General features: G+C 43.2%; 2 protein-coding genes across 2 annotated transcripts; both read right to left on the bottom strand.

Moving 5' to 3' along the window:
* Window positions 1-343: 343 nt before the first annotated feature.
* Window positions 344-9,365, bottom strand: LOC100384496 (uncharacterized). The gene is made up of 11 exons (NM_001362409.1): window positions 9,100-9,365; window positions 7,579-7,703; window positions 6,103-6,146; window positions 5,751-5,951; window positions 5,533-5,577; window positions 5,300-5,359; window positions 5,033-5,113; window positions 4,785-4,875; window positions 4,385-4,656; window positions 1,876-2,115; window positions 344-797 (listed from the first exon to the last, which is right to left on the bottom strand). Exons 1-11 carry the CDS (start codon window positions 9,279-9,281, stop codon window positions 627-629), a joined length of 1,512 nt encoding a protein of 503 aa, NP_001349338.1. The 5' UTR covers window positions 9,282-9,365; the 3' UTR covers window positions 344-626.
* Window positions 9,366-18,267: 8,902 nt separating this feature from the next.
* sbp23 (SBP-transcription factor 23) lies at window positions 18,268-22,110 on the bottom strand. Its single transcript, NM_001143473.1, has 3 exons — window positions 21,656-22,110; window positions 19,417-19,556; window positions 18,268-19,288 (listed from the first exon to the last, which is right to left on the bottom strand). The coding sequence occupies exons 1-3, from the start codon at window positions 21,955-21,957 to the stop codon at window positions 18,579-18,581; spliced, it is 1,152 nt and encodes a 383-aa protein (NP_001136945.1). The 5' UTR covers window positions 21,958-22,110; the 3' UTR covers window positions 18,268-18,578.
* Window positions 22,111-27,848: the final 5,738 nt, after the last annotated feature.

Raw genomic sequence — 27,848 nt, forward strand, 5'->3', positions numbered from 1 at the left:
CGTCTACATTTACCATATAAACCTCCTCTCCCTCCATTACCACTCATATATATATACTCTATTTTGGCCCGTACGTTGCGGATTTGCACGGTGTCTAGCTAGTTCCTCGCGTTGCCAAACATCGACCCGCGGTACCACGGTTGCCTAAGACCCCACATCTTCAACACTCCAAACTAAGACGGCGACGAGGCATACGCATCCGGCGACCGGTGATCGTGAGATACCTAACTTAGAACATCATCAATCAGCCGCACATTGACTACTGTGTGCAGGAGCCGACCGTACCGATAGACCGCGATCGAACGATCAAGTACACCTAGATGGCTAGCTATAGCTACAAGCAACCAACGAAGACGACAATCGTCGCTAAGCTTAACATTATCCTTTTGTTGATCCCTCGGCCTCGCTAGCTCTCTCTTCCCCAGCCCGGCCCTAACTGGCTTAGTAGCTATTACCTGCAAAGCCCAATTCTTGTCCGGTCTGTTCCTTGAACCGATGACGAACGACGCGCGACGGACACACACACACGCACCATGCATGACTCATATATGCAATGAATGGACACATGCGTGCGCCAGCTAGCGTTGCGTGCGGCCGGCGGTCGTCACCACTGGCCGTCGCCGCCGCTAGCTGTGGCCCTGCTGCTCCTGCGGCGCCCTGGGGCGTGTGACCCAGAGCGAGCTGAGCGTCCGGAGACGGTGGAAGTAGTCCGACATGGCCAGCAGCGAGCGCGCCATCTGCCGCGCCGTCAGGATCTGGTGCAGCCGGTGGAGCGTCTGCTGCCGAAGGTTCTCAGCCTGCGTCATGCGTCAATGATGTTCGTCATCAGAATGAAGATGATCGATAGTTAATTAACAAACATGCGTACCACAAGCAAGGACGAACTAGCATTTTGCAACCGTTACACACGATATATATACACCATTGTCAGTTCTCTGTCTGGCATTTTGCAACCGTTACACACGAACTAGCTATAGTATAAGGGACGGACCATGGGCATATATATATGCATATCCATTGATCAACTCTGTTTCTGGCAGTCGTGGGCAGGTGAAGCCGGCCTAAGGAAAGCTGCCTACCAAACAAGGAATGCTGAATGAGCAAGCAAGGGGTTGGCACCTAACTGTTAGCCCCGGAGATCGTACAACAATGACGGCTCTCCGATTTTGGGATGGCGACAGTTCGGTGCTTTTTTTTAGTAATGTTATATTCACAACCTAATCCATGTGTCTGCTCTGCCGGCCTGCACTGCACCTGGCGGCTGGCGTGCATGCTCAATATATCTAAGCCGCTGTTTAGTCTGACTAAAGAACTGCACTGTCCATCTCAAAATGATTAGGTAAACCATCCAAGCTTCACCTAAGGCCATGTTCAGTTTGCGGTGGTTTGAGAGGGACCGGAGGGGATTAATTAAATCTCTTTCTATTTAAAATTGAATGGAAAGGGATTTAATCTCTTTCTAATCAACTCTAAACTGAACAAACCCTAACGATGGATTACGGAGTGCTACTATAGAAATGTTTTTGATCGAACTCTGTGTTTGTGTTGGTCGCAGCTCTAACTAACCCGTTACAGTGACAGCGAGAATAATTAGCCAGCCTTGGTTGCAGGGGCGGACCTACGTATAGTGGAGTGAGGGCACATGCCCTCGCTCATTTCTTTGGTGCAAGTAGTAGAGACTATATTTTTACTATAAGGTTTCCTACTCAGTTCAACTTAGATGCCCCTGCTCTAGTGTTTTGATGCTTGTCTTCATAATTATGCCCCCACTCTCATTTTGCTCTGGGTCCGCCCCTGCTTGGTTGGTTTAGGGTTTAGGGTTTCGCAATGTAAGTTAGCAACTACTAGTGCATCGGGCTTGGTTGGTTTACTTACTTGTCTAACGAAGCCCTTGAGCGTGGAGAGCTTGTTCATGGCGGCGGCCATCTGGCCCATGTAGATGGCGACGTTGGAGGGACAGCTGAGCGCGTCGGACAGGATGGTGTCGGACAACGACTGGTATAGCGCCTCCATGCCCTGGCTCAGCGTCTCCTCCGTCTCTAGCGCCGACTGCTGTAGCCCGTACACGGCCACGATCTGCTGCTCCGTCAGGGGATCCACGTGGCTCAGCAGCATCTGCGTAATACAGTAATGAGATGGAACGGTAATTAGATGTGATGGAACGATTATGAGATGATCAAATGTTCTACCTCTATCCCGAAAATGCAGCAATTCTAGTTCCATAATCATCTAAAGTTAACTAAATCTATAACACAAACATCAATATTTATGACACTAAATAAGTATAGGCAGGGCAGATCTAGATTTTTTTCATGGCCCAGACCAAATCTACTAAATTTCATTATTTTTTCATCTTAGCAATTTTATACCATTTTATACTAACTTAAATAGAGACTCATTTGTAGTTACGTGGATCAAGCCTCGGGACACGGACCGGATGGCCTAGCTTAGGGTGTAAATCTGCCCCTCAGTATATGCTACAAAAATATATTCCATAACAGATATAGTGGTATTTATTTAGTGTCTCAAACATTGAATGTTTTTTTATAAACTTAGTCAAATTTATAATACTTTGACTTGGAACTATGTCAAAATTAAATTCTTTCAATGAGTGGTGGGGTGGGAGTATATGTTGCATGGAGTAGAGTCACTCCAATTTATGCTTAGGTCAATAAAACATTTACAAAATACGTGTAACAACATGAGGCTATAATATATAAGAAAAAGAGTATAATATATGTTAGTTCACATGTTAAATTTATTGTTTATGTTCAACTCATTGACCATTAATGTTGGCAATCTTTTTAGTAAGTCTGGCCAAAGCTAAATATATAGTTTGACTTACTCCTCTATCTCAAAATAATTGCAATTGACATGTTGTTTTTAAGAGCCAAGACTAAAAGTATATAAGAAATATGAATATGTATGATGCATAAATTAATAGTTGAAAACTTCACCATAGACATATTATAGATGGGGGGACAACATAAAGAAATTTTATATTTTTAATTCAACATTGATGAGAAACTAAATATGGAATCTAGAAAGTGTTTAATCTACGAGGCGGGGGTTGGATGCAATATACGGGAAATTGATATGAGTAAATTCATTGTAGAACATTTTTCAGTGCTAGTATTTGCTATTGGACGCTACCAAATATTATCTTTGCCTACAAAACACTCTTTAATTGTAGCAATTGGCTCCTGAACATTATAACTATTAAAACGATATTTTTAGAGTGAATAGGAGAGAGAGAGAGAGAGAGAGAGAGAGAGAGATGTTGAAAGTGGTTCATTGTGCCCTTGACTTATTATATCACAAACATTAATAGCTAGCTAAAAAATCAAAAACTTGTGCGCATGAAGTCAAATGAAGATCAAAATAATAGAGCCCAATAGAATGTATAACTTTAGAGTTAGAAAGTTTTATTTAAAATTATTTATTACATCAAAAACACTTTAAATTTGTAGATTTCTAATTCAATGTATATCATTTTTGAATGACCTTCACTATTGATGGGGTCGATCTATACAAAGTTATTTAGGGGTCAAAAAATTAAATTTATCAACTACAAATTTACATATCATATTGATAACTACAACTTTTGGATAGACCTCGTCAACATCCAAAGTTGTTCAAAAAAATTAAATTTGGGTTTCGAAATATGAGAGTTCATTTTTTGAGAATTTAAATAATTTCAAACCAGAAACTTATAATCTATAAAATTGTAGATCTTATTGAGCTCTACAGCTTTCAAAATAAAGTTATGTTTTTTTAATAACTGTTATCGGTTGTGGTATAATAGTCAGACATAGCGGTCACTTTTAGCTTTTATCATCCACTTCTAAAAATATTATCTAATTGACATAGTGTTTAGGAGTCTATAAATATATAGCTATAGATTCATATTTTTCTATTGTTTACATTGCATATTTTTTTACTCAAATATGTAGTTATTAATCATATATACTAATATTTTGTTTAGGTCTTAGAAAATCATATCTTTTGTTAAAGCCTACAAAAAATCATCAAAAATTCTAGAAATTCGTGGATGACAAAAATGTGAATATCGAAACTTAAATTGCCTAGTCTTGATTTTTTTATGCGCACGGCCTGAAATGGCTATAACAAAAAATTCAGGGTTTTGCATGCATAATTCCATCTGGCTTCTCCAGAAACAACTTTTATTTTCTTTTTCCCCAGTCTTCTTACATGTCTACCGACGTCGCTGTTAATTGGCATCCAATTTCAAACACAAAACAATCACGGCGGCAACCATTGACTGTCTAGGGTTAGGGTTTAAGTCGCAGGTTCGTTACTCCCTGTCCCAGATGAGAAATGCAGCGCTATCTAGTAGAGGAGAGACGTGGCTACGTGCACGCACCTTGATGACCTCGGAGGGGCGAAAGCCGCCGAGCCAGAGGAAGCAGCGCTCGGCGGGGCTCCTCCAGACGCCGGAGATGAGGTGGAAGACGTCGCCTTTGATGGCGCCCTCCTTGATGCCCAACATCTCGTCGTGGTGCGCCAGGCAGCTCTCCACGTACATCTGCAGCTCCCCCTCCGGCAGGTGCTGCTGCAGCGCCGCCCGAAGCTCGTACATCAGCCGGTAGTGCTCCTCCTGCCACCGCCCGTACTCCACATCGAACATCGCCGCCTCTAGTGTATCCCCATATGTATGGCCGATGGACGTGTACGGGTATATAGTGCTTAATCAGAAAATTAAAAGAAACATTTGCGATCGAACTTATCAATCGAATGGAAGGTTTAATTATTATATTAGGTACCTGAGCTGAGGCTGTCGATGCCGCCGATGGGGACGCCTTTGCCGACGACACTTTGGCCAGCGAGGATGCCGCCGTTGGGGAAGAAAACTCCCTGCAAAATATATTTTGCAGAGATCAGTTAAAAATTCAGCCTTCAGGAAGCCAAATAAAGGCCGAGACAAGATACAAGCACCACATTTGAATTTTCTTTTTTTTGGGGGTCCCTTTCTGGTTATTATTTGATCAGTTACTAAACACTAATCATACACCTGATGAGCTCTTGTAGTGTGAAGTTCTTGTTCGAGCTGAGCTAGCCTGATCCTGCTGGACTCGAGTTGCTGGATGTAAGCCTGTTTGCATTACAGTGTGAAGAGAAGTAAAATAAATCTGCGTTGACATTGGATGATAGGGACAATAATTTGAACAGTATCAAGAAATTAAAAGGATTAATGTTAATTCTTTGTCATTTTTTTCTACTCGTTTCTGTTCAAATCATGGTGTAGCCTTTGTAGGTCATCAGCTGTCGACTCACTCACCTTCTTTCTTAGCCTGCTTTTCCTTGCAGCCTCCCTATTCTGGGCCAGCCTTCTCAGCGTCTGTACGTGTTCATTACAGCGCGTGGTGCACATAACCAGTACGTAATCAAAATTAGTGCAACAAAACATTGATGACTAGCTAGTATAGTGTGTTCTTTCCAAGTATAGTACGTAGAACTAAAAAATAAATAATTCATCATAATTGACACTTGAGAGTATCACAATCCATTTACTTTTGGGTCGCGTTCAGTGGTCGATGTGCCTCTCCTATGATCCTTCTGCATCAACCACAAAAAAAGGAGAAAAAAAAAACATTAACACAGCCTCACATACAACGAACATGATCAAGTCGATAGATAAAAGAAATACATTCCTTAATTTAGCAGCTTGTAGTACCAAATTGGTAGGAGTATTATTCAAGTGGAGCACTAGCTAGTAGTTAACCACTCACCTTGGCCAGTGGCTTGACACCTTTGATCATCCCGGGTGCTGCTGCCGGCTCAGCAGCGGCAGCAAAGGGTTGGTGCTCCTGCTGCCTCCTGCTCTCCGCCAACAACTCCTCCATGGCCGCATGCTGGTGATGGTGATGGTCCGGTGACCTAGGCTGCTTGTATCCCACCGGCGCCGGGGGCAGAACTAAACTAATCTCCCCCTACCAACAATCGCATCAGAAATTAAAACAGGTCAGCTAAACAACCAATGCAAATAAGTGCAATCAATAACCATGACAGCAGCTGCATGCATGCATCTGGGAAAGACAATGAGTGTTTCAAAAAAAATCTGAGATGTGTTTTTGTTTTTACCTTCGGCGACGGCTCCACATGCATGGGGAAGATGTTGAGTGTCTCTGCATCACAAGAAAAGGAGCAAGGCAAAAAGGTCAGGTCTGATGAGATGAGTCTGTGGGATGTGGCTACTAGGCTACTGAATGCTGGCTAGAGACTAGAGAGTGGAAGGAGCGCTAGAGGTCCATGCAGTAATCAGTCATCACACACACACACACAGTCATGCATGCATGTACAGATGCTGTGCTTTGGCTGCTTTTGCACTTGCACTGCTGCAGCATGCAGGAGAGGGACGATCGAGTTGGCGTACTGGCCGGCCGATGGAGATCATCCCGTCTGCATGTACCGCCGTGCCTCGGGCACATGCAGGCATGCAGCTCGATCGCGGACAATGCTTCTGCTAATACCTCTGCTATGGCTAGACTTACTCCTCTACTTAATGGTTATGTTGGGGATATTTGTTTGCATCAAAGGTGTGCATGTCATATTCTAAATTTGATTGTTAAGTCTGGTTTTAAAAAGAATTCAACCTTATCTAGAATCATTTAGAACTGCTATATCATTTTTGAACTCTTCTAATCAATGCATTGTTTTTATACAAATCATATTGCATTGCTATGAATACACGTCCTCATAAGTTTGGGTTGGATATGAAGGTAAGGTGAAACTCCACTTACCTTATGCTTAAGCATCTACTGCCTTACAGGAACACATTTGATGTGTTCATTCAAACTCACTACCTTAGAGATGTAGGTGAACCTTTGCTTTTGTCTGATGATCACTGGTATGTTGCTGAAAAAATCATGGTATTCCTTGAACTATTTTATGACTCAACATGTGTTCTATCTGGTGTCTACTATCCAACATCTTCATTGATGATGCATCATATAATTCAGATTGCTAAACATCTAAATTCATATGAACATGATAGATTGCTTGGAACTGTTATTTTTCCTATGAAAACTAAGTTCCTTAAGTACTGGAGGGATATTCCACTTCTCTATTCATTTGCATTCATTCTTGATCCTAGAGCTAAATTGAGGGGCTTCAATAGAGTTCTATCTATTTTAGCTGGTGTCACACACTATGATTACTCTGGTTATTTAACTTGTGTAAGAGCATAATTAACTGAGGTGTTTAACAACTATGAAACTAAGTTTGGTGCAGTGACCTCAGTTAGACCCTCACAAACAACGTACAAGGACTGGTAAGAAAAGGACTAACTAGGATATGATATATGATTATGATGATGATGATTTGTTTTCAATCCCAGTTGGTGGAACAGGTTTTCTTCCAACCGTCAGTATTATTATTACCACTGCTACGTACTGAACTAGTCTACGAGTACGTTAGTACTGCTGGTCAGTTGCATTTGACTTTCCTGAAGAACAGAACAGAACACAGGCATGCGAAACACACGACAACCGCAGCAGTTGAATTCAGGTCGTCAGGGAAGTGCGCGCGTGCATGATGCATGAGTACACAAGTACTTACGCCTTTGCTCTTGCTGCGGCGTGCCGCCATGGCTTCTGCCGTGATCCAGGTACATGAACAACGCCTGGTCCAGCTCGCCCAGATGGTCATACGCATACGCTCCTGACGACGCCTCCTTGCCGCTCCTGCTCGTGAGACAGAAATACACATGTGTGTATACATACGTATGTGACAACACTGATGTGACATTATTGATATATATAGACGCTTTTTGGCACGGGATTTGAGTACAGAATGGAACTGTGAAAGACGCTACCATACATCATCATGAAATCACGCTGCTCTAAGCTTAGCCTAAGCCTACGTATGTACTCCCTCCGTTTCTTTTTATTAGTCGCTGGATAGTGCAATTTTGCACTATCCAGCGACTAATAAAAAGAAACGGAGGGAGTATGTGTGACTGTATGATGGTCTGGTCCAACGTCTCCAGGATGGGAATAGGAGAATATGGAATCTTCTCTAGGCTGTAGCATTTATTTGACAGCCCAGAAAAACATGGCGACCTACCCATGTATAGTCTCGAAATTTTATGTGTGCAACTGCAAGCAAGCTATGTAGCATCATTGAAAGAAATAAGTCCGTCTGCAGCAGTCTACCTAAAGTTTACTTAAAAACATTGTTTTGCACTATAGACTGTACTGTTCGAAAAGTAGAGTTTAAATATAGGTACGAAAATGGTTAAGCTGCTGGAGACAGTCTGCTAATGCAAAAGGCTAGAGAGCTAGTAGCAATATAATCAGTTGCATGTACTAATTAATTAATACTACAAACCAATATTAATTATTTTTTTTGTCCTTGTCTCAACAAAAACAATTACTGCCCTTGGATCCAAGATTTAAAAGAAAGACTAACCAGTGATTTCTTAATCGATTCACTGCAACTGAACTATATCTGGCTCCAATAACAAATGGAAGCACCAGATTTCAAAACGATAGTTGGCTTGGTAACCATCTATATATCACACTTTTGTCCTATTGGGAGTAGGAAGGAAGAACAAGATAGCAAAGCATTCAATCCGGTCTGCCATATCAAAGTTAGCTATCACGCAAAAACTTATTTTTAAGGCATCGAAAGTGAGCCACAGAAATTTTCATAAAAACTTTTTAAAAATAAATAAAAGGGAAAACCAAACAAAATTCAGTGGAACAAAAGAGAGGAAAGGCAGTATTAAATCTTTTTTTTTCATTAGCTAGCATGGGCAAAATCATCATCATATATATCACGCAAAATTGGGTGCCATATCTTAGGTCGGCACCCTACCTTCCTATCTAGATAGAGGCAGCTGCTAGTGGATTTGCCTGGCAGAAAGCAGAAAGGAAAGAAGGAAAGCAAGCTCTCAGAAGAACCGAAGTCAGCAGAGAATCCACGACCAACTAGATCGAACACCCGGCCCGACCAAAGAAAACCGATCATCCAACGATCATGAATTCAACAACGACACATAAATAGCTAGCACAAACAAGCTAGCCGAATCAAAGAAACCAGCAAAAGGTACAGTGGAGTTGAAAGAAAACACTTTACATGAAGCTCGCAGCGGCCGCGTGCATGGAGGAGGAAGAGGACGAGGATGGAGGCTGCTGATGGTGGTGGTGGTGGTTCACCATCGCGAAGGAGATGTTCATCTCGTGCTGCTGCTCCTTGATGCTGCCGCCACTCACCATGGACGGATGGACCGGCCGGTCGACGGATCGCTGCAACTGCATCCAATTAAGCACAGGCTGCTAGCTGCGGCCGCAGGCGCACGCCGACACAGCATACACGCAGGCGGTGTACATGTATATGAGTATATCGTCCCAGGCCGGCTGCAGAGACCTATAATATACGGTTTGACTCTAGAGACCGGGGGAGGGCTAGCGGCCAAGCAACACCTCTATCTCTCCACGCTAGTGAACCACCCCATGACCCAATCTTTGTAGGACGCTAGTCATTTGTGGTGACCCTTGGATCCTAGCTATCTAATGCTAACAAACCACTGACTAGTTGTCGTGTTCTAGTACTCTATCTTCCTTTCCTTTGATATCTCTATTTCTCTATCCTCCTTTATCTCTCCTGTACTGTAGTATCGGTCTATCTCTTTCCATCAATCTAATGACATCCTAGCCCTGCTTGCTGATGATATACTAGGTAGCCATGGGCTCTCTTGTGCATCTGTGTCTATGCCTCTATGAGTTCCAGGAAGGGAGGTGCTGAGCCATTAATGACGAAACAGGCTTTCAGTTTGGCGCCATGCCCGCTGCATCTAAGGGCATGTACAACCTAGACACTGCTGCACGTAGGGATGGCAATCGGGTGGGTAGTACACGGATATATAGTTCGAGAATCCATACCCGCGAGACAAAACTCAACCCATATCCGTACCTATAAACGTTCGTGGGTATGGAGTTGTATCCATACCCGTACCCGCCGGGTATCCGCTATCCAGTGGATACCCGTTACCCGCCCGCCCACTACAATTTTAGCATTAAACACCAAACAACAATTTTATTACATTTCAAAATAATTATCATTCCAATAGCATTAAATGATAATTTCAGCACCAAACAACATGTTATGGTTAAAAATTGAAAACTAAGAATTTATGATAATATATAAATCCGGATAGCCCACATGTTAGATATCCATTGGGTAACGGGTATGGATACTAGATATCCATACCCACGAAAAAAATATCTGCGGATACCTTATTATATCCATAACCGTACCCACGGATATCAAATTACACCATACCCATATCCAATGGATAATTATCCGCGGTTATTTACCCATACCCGTACCCATTGCCATCCCTACCTGCACGGTACTCTAAATATAAGACACAACTAAAACACAACATAATACAGTGGTCATGTCTAAAACATGTGCCTTACGATATTCATTGTATCAATCAGAGCATTCAATAAATTAAAGTGACCAATCAGATAGTCTCATGTCTCGAACATAAAGCTAAGACACTGTATTTTCGTCAAGATACATACCTTAAGTCTTTTTACATTCACCTCCTTAGACACATTCTAAGACACAACTTAAAACATCCATTGTACATGCCCTAATGAGTTATGAATGACTAATGAGGCCATGCAAACAGCCCCGGCTTTTCTCCTGTCCTCCCCGCCGTTCTTCGCTTTGCTCGTCGGGCGTCGGCCATACATATGGGGATTCTAGAGGCGGCGATATTCGATGTGGAGTACGGGCGGTGGCAGGACGAGCACTACCGGCTGATGTACGAGCTTCGGGCGGCGCTGCAGCAGCACCAGCCGGAGGGAGGAGAGAGAGAGAGATCGGCGAGGAGTTTGTAAGTGAATGCTTCTGCTGTGTGCAGCGCTGTTGCTGCTCTCGAGGCACGCATACGGCATACCGTCCCACCTCCCAAAATCATCAGTCTGGTGAATGAACTCTCCCCACAATTTACACTACGTGGCCCATCCTCCTCACACTCCCACACCGGCCACCGCTCCGTCGTACGTCTTCGCTTCAGAGTCCCCACAGATCGATTCCCTTCCCGCTAATCCCTAGAGCACGGAATTGGGTACAAGTGCAGGATTTCACAAGAATTCGTAAGGATCAGTTCAATTCCCTCAAAATCCGGAGGCAGAATTTCTCACGGTTCAAACTCCCTTCTCCGTCAAACGTCTGAATCCACCTTTCATCAAGGAGAAGAATGGAGCCATATGCGTGGCATATATGGGGTGATCAGAACTGATGGGCGAGAGGAGGAATTCTGAAGGAATTTAATGGGCGCATGCGCATGACATCTTGACATTGGCGATCTCGAGATGCCAACTCTGCGACTATATTTATTCTTGGGACATTTACATTTCACCCACTAGTCTAGACGTCTTGCTCAGATCTACCCCGCCCAAATTCTTTACTCAGTTTTGTCCTCCCACCTTCATAACCCACTCAAAAATCCCCTCACGGCGCTATTCCTTCCGTCAAAAGCGCCTGACAGCTTACAAGTGGGGCCCACATAGCTTCGTAATAAGAAAAAAAAAAGGCAAAAAATGCTGCATGAACTAGGATTCGAACCCATTCCCTTTACCAAAGGGATGCCTCACAACCGAACGCAAAAACCAATGGGACAGATACAGAATTCGTATGTGTAACGCAAACAACAACTTTATAACGTGTACGTACTAGTATAAACCATACCAAAATGTCTTTTCAAGCCGAAAATAAATAAATAAATACTAGATGTTGTCAAAAAATAATTAAACTTGGCATGGAGTCATAATTTGGTCCTAGATGCTTGAGATAAATAGAGCATGAGGTTATGCAAAAGTGGCAATATAAGTGCTTCACAGATGGACACATCTCTCACTATGTTTCATAACATTCAACTATAACATCAGTGCTTGAGCTATATTTCTTACGTTTATCATTGTTTTTGCTTCAAAAGTGCACCATTAGTTTATCTAGCAGTTACAAACTCACTTCATGTAAATATGTCATTTTTTATTATCTACTAATTTATATGGTTTAAATGCCTTTTCAAGCCGAAAATAAAAAATAAATACCAAATTTTGTCAGAAAATAGTGAAACTTGGTATGGAGTCATAATTTGGCCCTAGCTGCTTGAGATAAATAGATCATGAGGTTATGCAAAAGTGTCAATATAGGTGCTTCACAAATGGACACATCTATCTCTAAGTTTTATGACATTCAACTATAACATCAGTGCTTGAGCTATATTTCTTATGTTTGTCATTGTTTTTGCTTCAAAAGTGCACCATTAGTTCATCTAACAGTTACAAACTTACTTCATGTAAATATGCCACTTTTTTACTATCTACTAATTTATATGCTTTAAATGCCTTTTCAAGCCGAAAATAAATAAATAAATACCAAATGTTGTCAGAAAATAGTGAAACTTGGCATGGAGTCATAATTTGGTCTTAGCTGCTTGATATAAATAGATCATGAGGTTATGCAAAAGTGTCAATATAGGTGCTTCACAAATGGCCACATATATCTCTAAGTTTCATGACATTCAACTATAACATCAGTGCTCGAGCTATATTTCTTACGTTTGTCATCGATTTTGCTTCAAAAGTGCACTATTAGTTCATCTAACAGTTACAAACTTACTTCATGTAAATATGCCACTTTTTTTTACTATCTACTAATTTATATGCTTTAAATGCCTTTTCAAGCCATAAATAAATAAATAAATACCAAATGTTGTCAGAAAATAGTGAAACTTGGCATGGAGTCATAATTTGGTCCTAGCTGCTTGAGATAAATAGATCATGAGGTTATGCAAAAGTGTCAATATAGGTGCTTCACAAATGGCCACATCTATCTCTAAGTTTCATGACATTTAACTATAACATCAGTGCTTGAGCTATATTTCTTACGTTTGTCATTGTTTTTGCTTCAAAAGTGCACCATTAGTTCATCTAACAGTTACAAACTTACTTCATGTAAATATGCCACTTTTATACTATCTACTAATTTATATGCTTTAAATGCCTTTTCAAACCGAAAATAAATAAATAAATACCAAATGTTGTCAGAAAACAGTGAAACTTGGCATGGAATCATAATTTGGTCCTAGCTGTTTGAGATAAATAGATCATGAGGTTATGCAAAAGTATCAATATAGGTGCTTCACAAATGGACACATCTATCTCTAAGTTTCATGACATTCAACTATAACATCACTGCTTGAGCTATATTTCTTACGTTTGTCATTGTTTTTGCTTCAAAAGTGCACCATTAGTTCATCTAACAGTTACAAACTTACTTCATGTAAATATGCCACTTTTTTTACAATCTACTAATTTATATGCTTTAAATGCCTTTTCAAGCCGAAAATAAATAAATAAATACTAAATGTTGTCAGAAAATAGTGAAACTTGGCATGGAGTCATAATTTGGTCCTAGCTGCTTGAGATAAATAGATCATGAGGTTATGCAAAAGTGTCAATATAGGTGCTTCACAAATGGACACATCTATCTCTAAGTTTCATGACATTCAACTATAACATCACTGCTTGAGCTATATTTCTTACGTTTGTCATTGTTTTTGCTTCAAAAGTGCACCATTAGTTCATCTAACAGTTACAAACTTACTTTATGTAAATATGCCACTTATTATTATCTACTAATTTATATGCTTTAAATGCCTTTTCAAGCCGAAAATAAATAAATAAATACCAAATGTTATCAGAAAATAGTGAAACTTGGCATGGAGTCATAATTTAGTCCTAACTGCTTGAGATAAATAGATCATGAGGTTATGCAAAAGTGTCAATATAGGTGCTTCACAAATGGACACATCTATCTCTAAGTTTCATGACATTCAACTATAACATCAGTGCTTGAGCTATATTTTTTACGTTTGTCATTGTTTTTGCTTCAAAAGTGCACCATTAGTTCATCTAACAGTTACAAACTTACTTCATGTAAATATGCCACTTTTTTACTATCTACTAATTTATATGCTTTAAATGTCTTTTTAAGTCAAAAATAAATAAATAAATACCAAATGTTGTCAGAAAATAGTGAAAGAGTCTGTGTTTTGTTCTTTTTTGCTACGGACATTTTTGGCTACGGACACATCTATTCTTTTTTGCTACGGACACATCTATTCTAAAATGATTAGATAAGTTGGAAGAGTCTGTGTTTTGATCTTTTTTGCTACAGACATTTTTGGCTAGCTTTTTTCTCCCGTAGAGGCGCTCCTGCGGGTGAGTGTTGATGAACTGCTATTTTGGGTGATAAATTGCATGCTGCTCTATTTTTAGTTGCCAAAATTTTGTGCTTTTGGTCCTGTGCACCAGCAGCCGGCCAGCGGCCACCAGTTTTGGCCGGAGATGGAGTCGGGCTCGGGGAGGAGCGCTGGCACGCGCTGGTGATCTGCCCCAACGACGGAGAACTACTGCACGTTGAAGATCCGCCTGCCAACGTCGTAGCTGTTGCCGGAGATCACTCGCCAGCTCCGCGCGACCCTGTCGGCCGCACGCGCCGCGCCGGAGAAAAGGAAAGCCACGCCGGAGATCCAGTCGCCAGCGCCGTAGCTGCTGCCGCATAGCACTGACCAGCTCCGTGCGATCCTATCGGCCGCATGTGCAGGAGAAAGGGAAGTCCACTCCGGAGATCTAGCTGCCAGCGCCTCGCGACCCGGCCGACCGCATGGGCCAGAGCTACAACCGAGATTTGGATACGCGCGCACCGGAGCTACAGTCTCGATGTGGCAGCTGCAAGCTGCGCGCGCCAGAGATCTGCCCGCCAGCACCGGTGACCCGGCCGGCAGCACGGCGTCGAAGATGCAGCTGGGAAGACGGAGATGGAGGCGGCGAGTGGACGGACGGTGTTGCGGCGGTGCTGTCCAAAGTGCAGGACCGATTCGATTTGGGAACGATGGGTGAGGAAGGGGAAAGAGAATGGCCCCACTTGTAAGAGCACGGTCCCACTTGTAAGAGCACGGGTCCACATGTAAGAAGTTTAACGGACGGAATGTGTTCCGTAGGGTGGACTTTGAGTAGAAGTTTGATGTAGGAGGGGAAAACTGAGTAGACAATTTGGACAGGGGTAGAACTGAGTAGAGTGGCAATACTAGTGGGCCAACCGTAAAAATCCCTTTATTCTTCGCCTTGGTGTAGAGAATTTAACCCTCTAGCCTTGTTTGGGAGGCGCGGGAATAGAGAGGGTTGAAGAAGCTAAAATCTTTTTATTATTCAAAACTAAATAATAAGAGGATTTTAGCTTCTCTAAGGCTATTTACAATGGTAGTTTTATGTTAGTTTCATGCACATTTGATATTGTGACACATCACTATTTTAAATGACATGGCATACTATTTAAGATAAATGAGTTTCAAGGGATGAAATTGGTTTTATGATGATGAAACCATGTCAAACCGTTTCCAAAGTCTTGGAAATCGTGTGAAATCTCCATTGATGGTGATTTGTTTTATCTTCACATATTTTACTGATTTCTATTGGTTGTTTAAATGTAGCATTTAATTGGTATGTTAGTCTATGAAATAATGAAGTGAAATTTTGTATTAAGAGATATTAATTCATTCTTAGTTTCATAACACTCTTTATGATGTGGCAGTGAAAAGAGTGTTATGAAATGACCATTATGATTAGCCTAATCTCTTCCGATTCTGGCTCCCAAAATGTTCGTAGTTGCTGCTCATGTGACCATGTCAGTCGGTGGAATGGTTTCTGCCCATGTCAGCTGGCGACTAGGGTGATAATAGACTCTAAATTTTAGACTATAAATTTAAGAATCGAATTAAATTAGAATCATTCTATTTTATTCATTTTTTAAACTAGAAATAATTTAAGATCCTAACAAATTGTGAAGAAGCATTTAGACCCGTCAGTCTGGTGTATATGGTCACGAACAGGCTCTTCAACTTGCTGCCTGATACCGAGGAAACAGCAAATTCGTCAGCTTTTGTTTCCCAGAAAATATCATATATAGTTGTGTTGGCGGTGTTCATTTGGTGCCGAGAAGAGTTCTCCAGAAGTTTGCAACCTGTCTAGAGAGTTTACCTGACTTGTAACATACTAACATCATCCTGATTTCTGATGCAGAACTTGAACAGTTCAGACTAAGAGTCAGCTGGTTCAGTAAACAGTTATTAAAAAAAAACTGGTTCAGTGAATCACAGATCGGAGCAGTTAGTTACAGAGAAGCATTGAATCCTGACCGACCGGTATTAAAATTGTTAGTTGAATAAGTCCCAAAAGATACACTAGCAATATCCATCTATAATACCTAGAATTTCTGCAATTGCCAAGAAAATGTTGTCACTGGAGGTGAAAAGGCTTCCAGACTTGACTTGCAGTGCTCTGGGTTTCATTGATCGCCTTGGGTCAACTTGGCATGCATGTAATGTAACGACGGCGGTCGACGCAACACGCAAGCCAGTGCAGTGCAGTACAACATTTCCCAGTAAAAGTCAAACGGGTGCCTGACATCCCCTGCCAATTTGTGCACAAGGAAGCCCAACAACCTCCTTGACAAGAGATATGAATCTTGTACCTTTCCCACAAAAAGAACATACCAAAAGATATACTCCCTCCGTTTCTTTTTATTTGTCGCTGGATAGTGTAATTTTGCACTATCCAGCGACAAATAAAAAGAAACGGAGGAAGTATTAACAAAAGATAAAAACGCCCAAATCAGACTAATTCAAGTTTCCATATCGTAAATTACCTTCAGCAGTAACACAGATGGAGCAGGCAACCAATCACGCCCCAAATGCATGAGCTAAGACCCGAAGCTGCTGAATCTAACACTTCGCTTACAAATATATAAAGTGTGGAAAAGATACATTAATTGTACGCGTCCCATAAGTGTAGAAAATATATGGGTACCCAAAATATATACCTCATCACAGTGACTGCTCCAACATGGCCAACGGTAATTTTCCTCTGACCTTTCGTGAAAGCGAGCAGAATCGTCTAAAAAGAGTGACAATCACAGTCACGGCATCGCTTGATATCTACTCCTCTTATTATTGAACAGCAGCCAACAAGGCCATGTCAGCTTAGCCACTGGATGTAAAGACTCAACAGTCAAGGTATTTAGAAAAATAAAAATGGTTTCGTTATCAGAAGAGAGTTTGAGAACTTCCACTCAACTGACGACGATGATGTAAAGTTTTAATAGCAATCCAAGCAATATGTTCCTTGTTTACTTGAAAATATAACACACTTGCATGTCGCTATTTGTCCTGGGTCCAGGTAGTTCTTTACAAAGTATTTTATCCGATCATTTCGACTTCAAACACCTACTCCCAACTTTAATTTGCCCTACTGCCGCAATCAAGGTTATTAAATCATATCTGCTAATGTATATCAAGAAACATCTACTTGCATTGGTCCAATCCATTGGTTACTGTTGGATTAGGTGCGTGTAAGGCAAAAGGCCAAAGACTTGAAGGAAGCAACATGGTTAATTTTAAAATGCTCCGTCTACAAGAAAACTTGAAATAGTTAAATATACTGCTTCAAGTTTGATATGTACCCATTTAACTGGGACCATACAACCATAGAGGAAAAATGCAAGAATAAGCAAACTAAAATCCAGGATTGTCTAATGTGCCCATTTTATCCATATTCCCTCCGTTTTTTTTAGCTGTCGCTGGATAGTTCAATTTTGCACTATCCAGCGACAACTAAAACGAAACGGAGGGAGTACAATTTAAGAACATCATGCTTCCACAAATATGTTATCCATAACTAATGCAATAATACCAGCACATATTGATCAGTTACTTAAGTGCACATATTTTTTTATTGACTCTTCATTCAATTCTTTTGGTCGCTTATTCAATCCTTCAATTAGCACCGAACAGGTTAAAAAAAGGATCAATCCACGTTAGCCAGTTCTTATATGAGAAGGCGACATGGAACATGGTGCTAGCAAACCATCGTTCGTTGATGGGTCAAACTACTCGTATTAGAAATCCGCAAGTTACCATATCTTCAGAGTGTTGGCTCGTGGGTCTGAAAAATTTGCCTCCATGACACCTACCTCGATGACACCTACGAGGCCCTGTCCCTGCCTGTTCAAGCTACTCCCGTGTAAGTGGAGAGCTTTGAGAAGGTGAGTATATTCGAACCTCTGGCCGCTTTGAGAAATTTTACAAGCAGATAAGCATACGCATTTACTATGGTAGATCGAAGCAGAGACATTGAGTTCCAAACCAAGCAAAGAAGTGATGATGATGAATTGATGGCAGATAAAATAAAACCAGGTCACTTGACAAGCATATATCTTCACAACTGAAGAATGATTTAGGTTATGGGAGTTGTAGAATTATATATGATCCGGTGTTGGGCCGACTTCATGGACGCAATGGGTTACACGGGGAAAGGGGATTCATGATCTACGCCTAGGGAATCCCAGTTAGTTCCACCCTGAAAAACCAGAACGGCAAGGTCAGGGGCACAAAACCAGGGTGTCCCAATCCCAAGTGCTCCATGTCTCGTGGCGTGCCGACCGGATCAAGGCAGTGGCGGCAAAAGTTGTTGTCCCTACAGGGACCAATTCATCGCGTTGGTGTCAGAATGGCTGAAGCAGGTGCCGCCGCCATGGTCGACATGCGGCGGGCCGCTTCCCTGCAGGGCGAGCTCGAGCTCGCCGGAGAAGTGGCCGTGGTGGACGGGGCCTGGTGGATGGACCAGGTGCAGGCCATCATCGTGACGCTGCGCGTTTTTCCTGGCGCCGTCGGCAGGGTCCCGTGAGCCAGACCAGGAGCTCGACGCCGTGTAGCTGCTCGCCACGACGGACGACGGCGCCACTTCGAAGGCGCCTGCAGCCGCGGACATCGCTGGGGACCGGTTGTGGTGGCTGCTGCCACTTTGGGTGGGCGTATCCCATGGCTGAGTTGACAGAAGAGAGAGAGCACAGCTGGAGTCGGCCGCGGTAGCTCCTGCGACACATCCGCCACCGCCAGGCGGGGGCTCGAAGGCAGAGGAGAGCATTGACGCCCCCGCTGCTGCTGCTACCAAGCCGCCGCCACCATGGCAGTTGTTGTACGCATGGTTGCCATAGCCCGCAGCTGCGCTGCGATGTGGTGGGTGAGGTTCTTGGTTCCCATGCCACTGGATGGCGCTGGCGGTACCCAGCAGCATCCTGTCGCCGCCATGCTGCATCCCTTGCCATTGCCACGCATCATCTCTCACGCTGCTTGGAACCCTCGGGTACGAGAAGTCGAGCAGGAAGCTCCTGAACCTACCAGGCTCTGACCAAAAAAAAAACAGTAGATTCGGGAAACAGCGGATTGGCATATGCATCTGAAAATAACGAGTAAAGTATGTAACGCGTGTCTACACCTGTAGCTACATAACAAGATGATGTGGCACTTGATACCTTGAACTAGTGATGCAGCAAGCGGGCCGTATCGTGAGGTGAGTGGTCCAGGTGGTGGCTTCCTCCGGCGCTCGTTGTGACCAATGAGGCGGCGGCGGCAGCTTCGTTTCCCTTGGTCAAATTCAGGTAACTGGTGGAACCTGTCATTAGAGGCGATAGGCACGGAATAAATAAAGCCAGTTTAACCTATAATCAGCACGAGATTTGCACAAGATAATTAGTGTATTGCATAACGAGAACCGACTAATTAAGGAATATCCATAGATCAACGGCAATATAGAAAACTACTGTATTTCGAGCACATGGAAAGATGGAATAGTTTAACTCCGTAACCAAGACCCTGCCAGTAGCTTATATATCTTAATACCAACTTGCATCAGACGAACAAATACAGAAAGCAAGCCAGACGTCATGTGAAAGGCTGCCTCGATACAAGTAGCGTGTGTGTGTGTTTTTCTAATCCTCCTGAACTAACATTTTTTATTTAAAGTATACACAGCGACATGAGCCAAATGAGCAGCTTTCATGATTATTAGATCCAGACAATATCAAGGCTCCATGTGGGAATAATAGCACCTGCAATCATTCACAGGGACCGGGCACAGGTACGTACGTAGAGAGACTTTAGGGGGGGTGTTTATATATCATTCAAAGTGATGTGTTTATCTATGGATGAACGGTCGGAACCTTCTCTTTACCGGTGACGCAAAAAAGGCTACAGAGAGCCAATGTTAGCATGGCACTTGCACGCCCTTTGTTCCCCTCATCGAGATGCAACAAAGCTAGCAACGGCATTTAAGACTATGCATGATATGATCTGCGCGTCGCGTGTAACCTTACAGTACTATGCACTTGATGCAGATCTAGTCTAGACTAAACAAAGTTAAGCAAAAGCGACGCTATCTACTTACAAGCATGGACCATATGTGATCACAGGTGAACTTTGAAATATTTTCAGCATGAGCACACAACTCCTAAGCTGAGTCGATTCCATTTTCATTATACTATCTCCGTCCCAAAATAGACAAATACATGATGCTTTTGACTTCTATTTAGATATCATATTTGATCATTAATCCTTGTAAAAAAATTTAAAAAACAATAAATTAAATAAGTCGTTACTAAAGTAGGTCGAATAATAAAATAAGCCATGCCAACATAAATAGTTATGCAAAAAAAATTGAATAAAACAAACAGCTAAACGACATACTAATTAAAAGTCTAAAAAAGTGATGTATGTATCTTAGGATTAAGGACGTGTTTGTTTGTTGGTGCCCTGCAGGCTTCCAGTTTCAAGCACCCCCTAATTCCAGTTTCATTTTCCATCTAGGACATTAAATAGTGTCGTACAGGTACTGGTGCACTGTACTAGCCAATAGCCATTCACATAGGCTACCAGCACAGTAGGATAAGGAAAAAAAAAGAAGATGAATGTAGGCTTCCTATAGTAGTATATACTGGATGTGGTGCTGAGACAAGATACTGTGAATGCTCACATCTATGTCCCTTACTATTCTGGTCAGATTCCACTTGCCCAAAATTTACATCAACTTTAGGGATGTTCCTAAAACATCCGAATTGTATCACAAATCTAATATTTTAGCATAGATATACATATAATTTAAAGCTAATTTTTGGCAATGTTATGAAGAATATTATGAAGTATTTAAATAAATTTTTGTATACATTTTTATGTACATTATTTTCTCCCTACAACAAAAAAGGTGAAAAAACATCCGAATCCGTATTCGGATAGACATCCGAATTTTATATCAATTATTTAAAAATATCTAGAATGAATTTAATGTTTATTTTTTGTGAAGATTAATAGCCTCAATGCTAAAAACAAGAATATAAATTTACATAGCAAATTCTATATGTTATTTGTTCACAATCGAAGAAAGAAGATCAAAAAATTGACATCCGAATAAATATCCGGATCCATCCCTAATCAACTTCGACGCCCACCCGGCCACCCCCAGACAAGACAATTGTGCACCAACGGTACTCTCCCAGGCAGCAGCATGCTTGCTAGCATCCCATGCGAGAACGAGATGAGCCAGCCAACTGCAGAGGTTGGCTTGGCTTCTGAATTGGAGTGTGTGTGTGGACATGTGGTGCATTCAGCTGCTGACGGTATCACGAGCGGAATATAGTAGTAGTAGCAGAGCTGAGCAGCAGCGCCTGGTACTGGACTACTGGGAGACGGGAACGGAAAGAGTGGTTCGGGATTTTGAACCTGCTGCACTGCTGGCAGAAGCGCTGCTCGATGCCGGCGACGAAGACGCGCGGCTCCTTGGAGTGCATGTAGCACACCTTGTGCCGGCAGTAGTACTGCTTGACGGCGCTCAGATCCACGCCGCACCCGTCCACCCGGCACCGCGGCGGCTGGGCGGCGCTCGCGGACGCCGCGGCGCCCTTCCCCTTCCTGCCGCCCGTCGCGCTCCCCCCGGCGGCGCCCGCGTCCTGCTCGAAGTAGATCTTCTGGCCGAACGTGAGCCCGTGGAAGTCGTCGCTCCCACCGCCGCCGCCGGTCGCCATTGCCACCCGCTTCCTTGCTTCCCCCCGACGCTATCGCTTCGCGTCTGTGGCGGCGTAGCCTCCTAGCCCGCCTTCCACTAACCTCCTCTCTGTCCAGTGGGAGTGGGAGGAGGCGCGAGAGGGCTTCAGCGAGGGAAGGGTAGGAGGAGGCAGTGAGGAAGGAGGCGACAACAGTGGTGGCGCCGCCCTTAAAATAACGCTTTGGCGTGTGTGTGGTGCAGTGCGCGCGCGTGTGCGCCTGTGTGTGCTGTGCTGCCGTCCCCACCTCCCACCACACGCACCTCCTCCGCTCGGCTCCCTCCCACTCCCAGTCGCAGCAGCCTGCTGCTAGCTCGGCCGCCACCACCGCACCCACACCACCAAGCTCCTCTTTTCTCGCGCCGCACACTACTGTTCCATGCGCCACCAACTGCTTGCTCTGTTTGTTGGTTTCCTTGCTGGCTGCGCCGGCCTGCGCGCCTTATATAGCGCGCGCGTGTGTGGTGGTGGAAAAGTCCGTCCGTCCACGGCCGGCCATACTATGGCCCGTTTGGATTGATGCCTAATTTGCCTCATTTTACCTAACTTTTCTGCCTAAGGTTAGTTATTCAATTCGAACGACTAACCTTAGGTAAAATGGGGCACAGTTAGCCACAAACCAAACATGCCGGGAGTGAGAGTAACGAGAAGGATTGAGGGCTAGTTTGAAAAATCGAATCCCCTTCAGGATTAAAGGACATTGAAGAGGAAATTAGTTCATTTTCACCTCAATCCTCTCTAATCTTGAAGAGGATTTGAGATTTCTAAAGTAGCCTAGCTAGAATTTCTCACTATTCAGTTTTAAATAGTAAGTGATTTTAGCCCTTCAATCCCGTTCATTCCACTTGCTTTCAAACAGGGCCTCATAGTGAACCAGTTTATAAGTGAAAGACAGAAAAAGAGAATTGTTGCTGGCTCTTTTAGAAAAGCCGCAGCTACCTCCGGCGATCCCATCAGGCCATCACACGCGCACAGACACAGCACCGAGGACTCTCAGGAACTGGGGATGATGGGTGGGCCAGTCGCCAAGTGTCGTCGATGCTGACGTGGTTGGTGGCGCGCAACAGTAGGCCGCCCGGCCCAGGCCTGGAACGTGAGCATCACCGGCAGCGGCCGGCAGGCCGCACTGTGGCACGCAGCGCTGTGCGCGCCACCATGGCTGACCGGAGAGCGAACAGAAAAACAGGCCAGCGGAGGCAGGCGCGCTCGTGCAGGTATGGCCATGGCCGGCGCCAGCAGCTGCCACTGGTAGCTTTGTACAGCGGCGTGGTGCACTATTGATGGCCGTGCGGCTGGTGGTGGCGGGTCCCGGAAGGACGTGAGCGGTGCCTCCTATTATTGAGGAGGTGAGAGGCTGCTGTGTCTCAACCGCCGTATATTTTGCACTGTTATTACAGGATGCGGTTGCAGTGGATCAGGGGGTTTCCATCCACAAAAAGACTATATAGTATGCACATAGAAGTTTAGTGCACATATTAAATCGTCATCACTTATTTTAGATATAACTTCTCTATTTGTTAGGTAAATTTTACTAAAAACACCCTCTAACGTAGTGGGGTATAGTGGTGGAATATGTTATTTATAAATTACAATTATCAATTAGATATATTAGTTCTGATATAGATAATGATGATTTAATATGTGCATCATGTGCACTAAACTATCTCTTCCTCTCGAGTTCGGACTCCGGACGCTCGATTTGATGACTGTCAGCGCACTGTTCATCTTGTAAGTCTTCGATTTTATTTTCACTAACATGTAGGTTCTGCTCATCAGCGGCGACTATTTGGGTTTTAGGAAACAGTCTTATTTTTCTATTATAATTCTGTCCATCGCTTCATTTTCGTGTATGTTCGCGAAGCTTGGAGAGGCAATGTGGCTAGCTAGGGTTAGTCATTATTACAGCTTTGGTTTCACCTTTTGCTCAGTCGATCACGCCTATATATGCGACATGCGTGAGTTCGTTCGTTTGTTTTCATTTGTGGCCGTATGTTTTGTTCATCCAATTTCGACGTTGATGTCCAGTTTGGTAATATTTAGTCTTCATCTAGCTACAGACCTTTGAGTACCGACGTGGCTAGAGTTCATCATTCAAATTTTGATTTTCTCCGTTTTACGTGGGTTTATTTTATCTTTGTTTGTGTTGTCTAACCTTGTATATTTTTACATGTATCTTGCACGGATGGTTAATGTGGAGCGGGAATCTTTAGCCTTTGTTGAGCTCTGGAGATTAGAGTGCCTGAGTGAGTGAGTGACACCTCGGCTAATGTTCGTGATTATCTCTTTCTATTTTTTTTTTCCATTTTGTTCGGTGGATTTGTATTATTATTCATGTTTATGTAAATGAAATTGTTCGTTGATGGATCTGTGTTTTTGTGGCTTGTTATTGGATTTCAATGTGCAGCTGTGATGTGGTATTACGGTTTATGGATTGTCAAATCTTTTTTTTGCCTCGTTTGATTTTGTGTTGTCTTAGTCTCTATGCCATTTCGGAGGCATTGTGATTTAGAGGTTAGGTTAATTATTAGTGGATTGAGACTAGCAATAGGCTCTTGATCCGGAGAGTGTGGATACAATGGCTATTGATAGCATCATGTATTCTTTTATTTTTTGAATATTAGGCTACTACTATACTCGATAGGGTTAGCTTTGGCGCCTTTGAGTTTGGATGTTTATATCTTGGAATTTTATAGGTTGTGCTTACTTTTCTTTTTTTAGTCCACTTAGTTATAGTGTTTTTTCAAACATTGTAAGTTAGATTTTCTGATGCCCTGTTGTCAACAGATGTAGGTATTGTTAGTGTAATTAAGCATTCCTGAATTTGCAGCCTCTGGCTCCCACGGCGCTGGTCTTCCATGTGCACGTAGCTGTGTCCACTGTCCACAGAACATATAAACGAAGGGTTACGTGGAGGCGATGGCCGATGGACGTTCTTGGCCTCTCCCTCCCGCTTTTGTGCTCGACAAGACGTCTCTTGCCAAAGTTTAACCGCTGGTCGAGCCCTGGGGTAGAGCATGCCTTGGCGAGTTGGCGTGTTCGGATTGGTGCAGAATCTCTTTTCAGCGCGAGAGCTCTTTATTTAGGGTTTCAAAAGTTCTCAGCAGTGACCTTTGGATTTGCCTCAGAATGCTACAGTGAGTCAGTGACTGGTACGGGGCTTCGTGCTCGCTACGTCGTAGCAGAGGGGGGCACTATTTTATGCAACTTTTGCTTTGCCTCTTCGAATGCTTGAATCGCTGAATCTGAAGACTCAAGTGCACGATGGAGTGATCGTTTAAAAAAAGAGAAGACTGAAGTGTATTTCGCGTTAGCTCAAACTAGTTGTCAGCTTCAACTGCACTTTAGTAAGCTTTAGTCATCTAAAATTTGTCACCCAGGAGTCCGTCCGTGTATATATTTAAGCATCAAAGAACTAAACTTTATTCCTCTAAACTTTAGCTGAACACAAAAAAAAAATTTAGATGGGTCCAAATAAACTCTTAGTTGGGACGTACGTGAGCTAGAAATTAATACTAACCATAGTTCAAACTGTCAGATGATCTATAATAACTTTAACTCTAGCCTTGATATCTAAATATACCCTAATATTCAAGCTGAGAAGCATGTTCGAGGACTAAAAAATAATATAACCATGAGTTCAGATGATTTAGAACTGAACTGCAGTCTCCTCGATACAGATACACTAAAATATCAAGGCTGAGAAGCACGTTCGAGTACTACACGACACAAGAGCTAGTCTTTGAAGTACTGCAGGTAAACAAAGTGCAGGACCATATGTATGTAGCGGAGAATTAGAACAGTAGCTAGGAGGGATTAAAGAAATTAACTACGGCAAGGATGGCAGATTAATCTGTGACGGAAGTACGTACAGGACCACGGACCGACCGAAGTCATTCGATGGAGATCGCAGGTAGCAACGGTGCATAGCTGTCCTTCTGCTTAGCTGCTGCAATCTGTGCTGGGTTTCTTCAAAATTTTTAAAAAAAAACATGCCCTGTACTGTACTACTAGATAGCTCCTAGGTCCCATAACAATGACTGTCTGCACAGAAAAGAGAGCTGTGTCCTTTGCCTGTACTGTACTGTACAATGCCCTGTACTGTACTGTGCTGGGTTTTTGGTAGCTGTGTCCTTTGCCTTTTGTCTCTCTCCGACAATGGACCGGTTTCCAGTACTTGGATGGATCATGCTTGAGCCAGCAAGAAATCCATTTGGAACTTGGCGATTCACAGTCGCCTTAACCTACCACTACTTAACTACTACTACGTACTACTGTTGCTAGCCCCTGTTACCTTAGCAGTTTTGTTGTGCCAACAAAACGATTCAAGAACCAGTGCCGGCGTGTGAGAGAACTGTTTCGACTGCAGCAGTCGATTCTTCTTCTTTTTATTTTCTCGGTTCTGAGGCCAAGGCCAAACAATGCAATGGATGGAGGTCAGGTCACCAGAGTCCATCGTCGTGTCATTGTTCGCCTACAGTACCTGGACTGCACGCCGTCGTACAGTGGTCCCGTTGCTTCCTCGCCGTCGCGCCTCCGCTGCCAGTGCCAGTGTCAGTGCCAGGTGCCAGCCAGCTCTCACCGATCACCTCAGGCCTGGCCTGTGGAGTCAGGAGGAGCGCGAGCGCCCACATGCGCGCGTCGTATTCGGGCACCAAGCGTGTTCCCTTTCCCATCTGCGTGACGTCGTGTACACCGCCCGGGCAGCAGCACGGAATCTAATCTTGCGGCTGCCGCTGGGCTGGTGCTGGTGTACCGCCTCCGGCTGGCTGGCGGGCGGGCGCGCTGGCCGCAGCTACAGAGACGCGACGACGACGGCGGGAGATGGGGAGCAGCGAGAGAGAGAGAGAGAGAGGGGGCCGCCGGCCAAGGCCGACGCAGCTACTGCCGCTGGCACTGTTGCTGACGCTTTACCGGCGGTAACTGTGCGCCGGGTCGTTGGCGCACGTGGGCCGCCTCTGGGCGCCGTGCCGGGCCCCCGCGCGCGTGCTAGCGCGGCACTGTGCGCATGTGACATGGGCCGGGGCGCAACGAGGGCATCCTGTTCCTGCGTGCCTGGTCTGGTCTGGTATGCCTCTGTCCAAGCGAGGATTTTGACAGGCCGGCTCGGATATCCAAATGCATACTGTTGTGAGTACACAGTAGAGTAAAACCACAAGTGAAGTCCAACTTGTTTACGATCGAGCTGTAGAAATTAACAGCTCTCAACCGCTGTTCTTTCCATGGTAAAACCAGCCTCTGTCCTATAATTTTGAGAGCCCATATACGAGCTCATTGTGATGAGTCTTCTATAGTGTATAAATTTTTTATAATATATATATAAATAATATGTGTAAAATATAAATAAATAAATACATTGATATATATTCAATTTAACATGTCTGATAATTATCGATAAATAAAGTCGACCAAATAACAATATATTTAGGATAGTTTTGGAACCCTAATTTTCTAAGGAATTCATATTTTTTTAACGGAAAATGAACTAATTTCTCTTACGGGGCGTTTGTTTCCCTTCATTTTAGAGGATTTAGAATTCACTCAATAAACTAAGTTATTTAGTTTAGAATTTGACATTTCACCACTTTCCAAAGTTCAGATATAAGCCTATCTCAAATTCATGGAGTGGAGGATGGGAAATTATTTTATGCATTAGTATAATTTGTTTCTACTCTGTAAGTTACATGACACACTTCGTCTCACTCCTCTATAGTAAAAATGTAGCACATAAATATCTCTGACATCTTGCTAATAATAGTATACAAATATATTTTATATAAAATCGAATTATCTTAATTGATATATGCCTAAATTACTATTATTAGAATGGAATTCAATTCCAATGATCCAAACAGGGCGTTAGGAAAATAAGAATC

Source organism: Zea mays, chromosome 2 (assembly GCF_902167145.1).
Source record: "Zea mays cultivar B73 chromosome 2, Zm-B73-REFERENCE-NAM-5.0, whole genome shotgun sequence".
NCBI lineage: Eukaryota > Viridiplantae > Streptophyta > Magnoliopsida > Poales > Poaceae > Zea > Zea mays.

Excerpts from the sequence above, each read along its gene's own strand:
- LOC100384496 (NM_001362409.1), bottom strand. The coding sequence starts at position 9,281 with ATGCAGTTGCAGCGATCCGTCGACCGGCCGGTCCATCCGTCCATGGTG. Across the intron at positions 5,360-5,532 it reads CCACTGAACGCGACCCAAAA|ACGCTGAGAAGGCTGGCCCA; the intron begins GTAAATGGATTG and ends GAACACGTACAG. Across the intron at positions 2,116-4,384 it reads GCCCCTCCGAGGTCATCAAG|ATGCTGCTGAGCCACGTGGA; the intron begins GTGCGTGCACGT and ends TGTATTACGCAG.
- sbp23 (NM_001143473.1), bottom strand. The coding sequence starts at position 21,957 with ATGGCGACCGGCGGCGGCGGTGGGAGCGACGACTTCCACGGGCTCACG. Across the intron at positions 19,557-21,655 it reads TTCTGCCAGCAGTGCAGCAG|GTTCCACCAGTTACCTGAAT; the intron begins GTTCAAAATCCC and ends CTCTAATGACAG. Across the intron at positions 19,289-19,416 it reads TGCTGCATCACTAGTTCAAG|AGCCTGGTAGGTTCAGGAGC; the intron begins GTATCAAGTGCC and ends TTTTTTGGTCAG.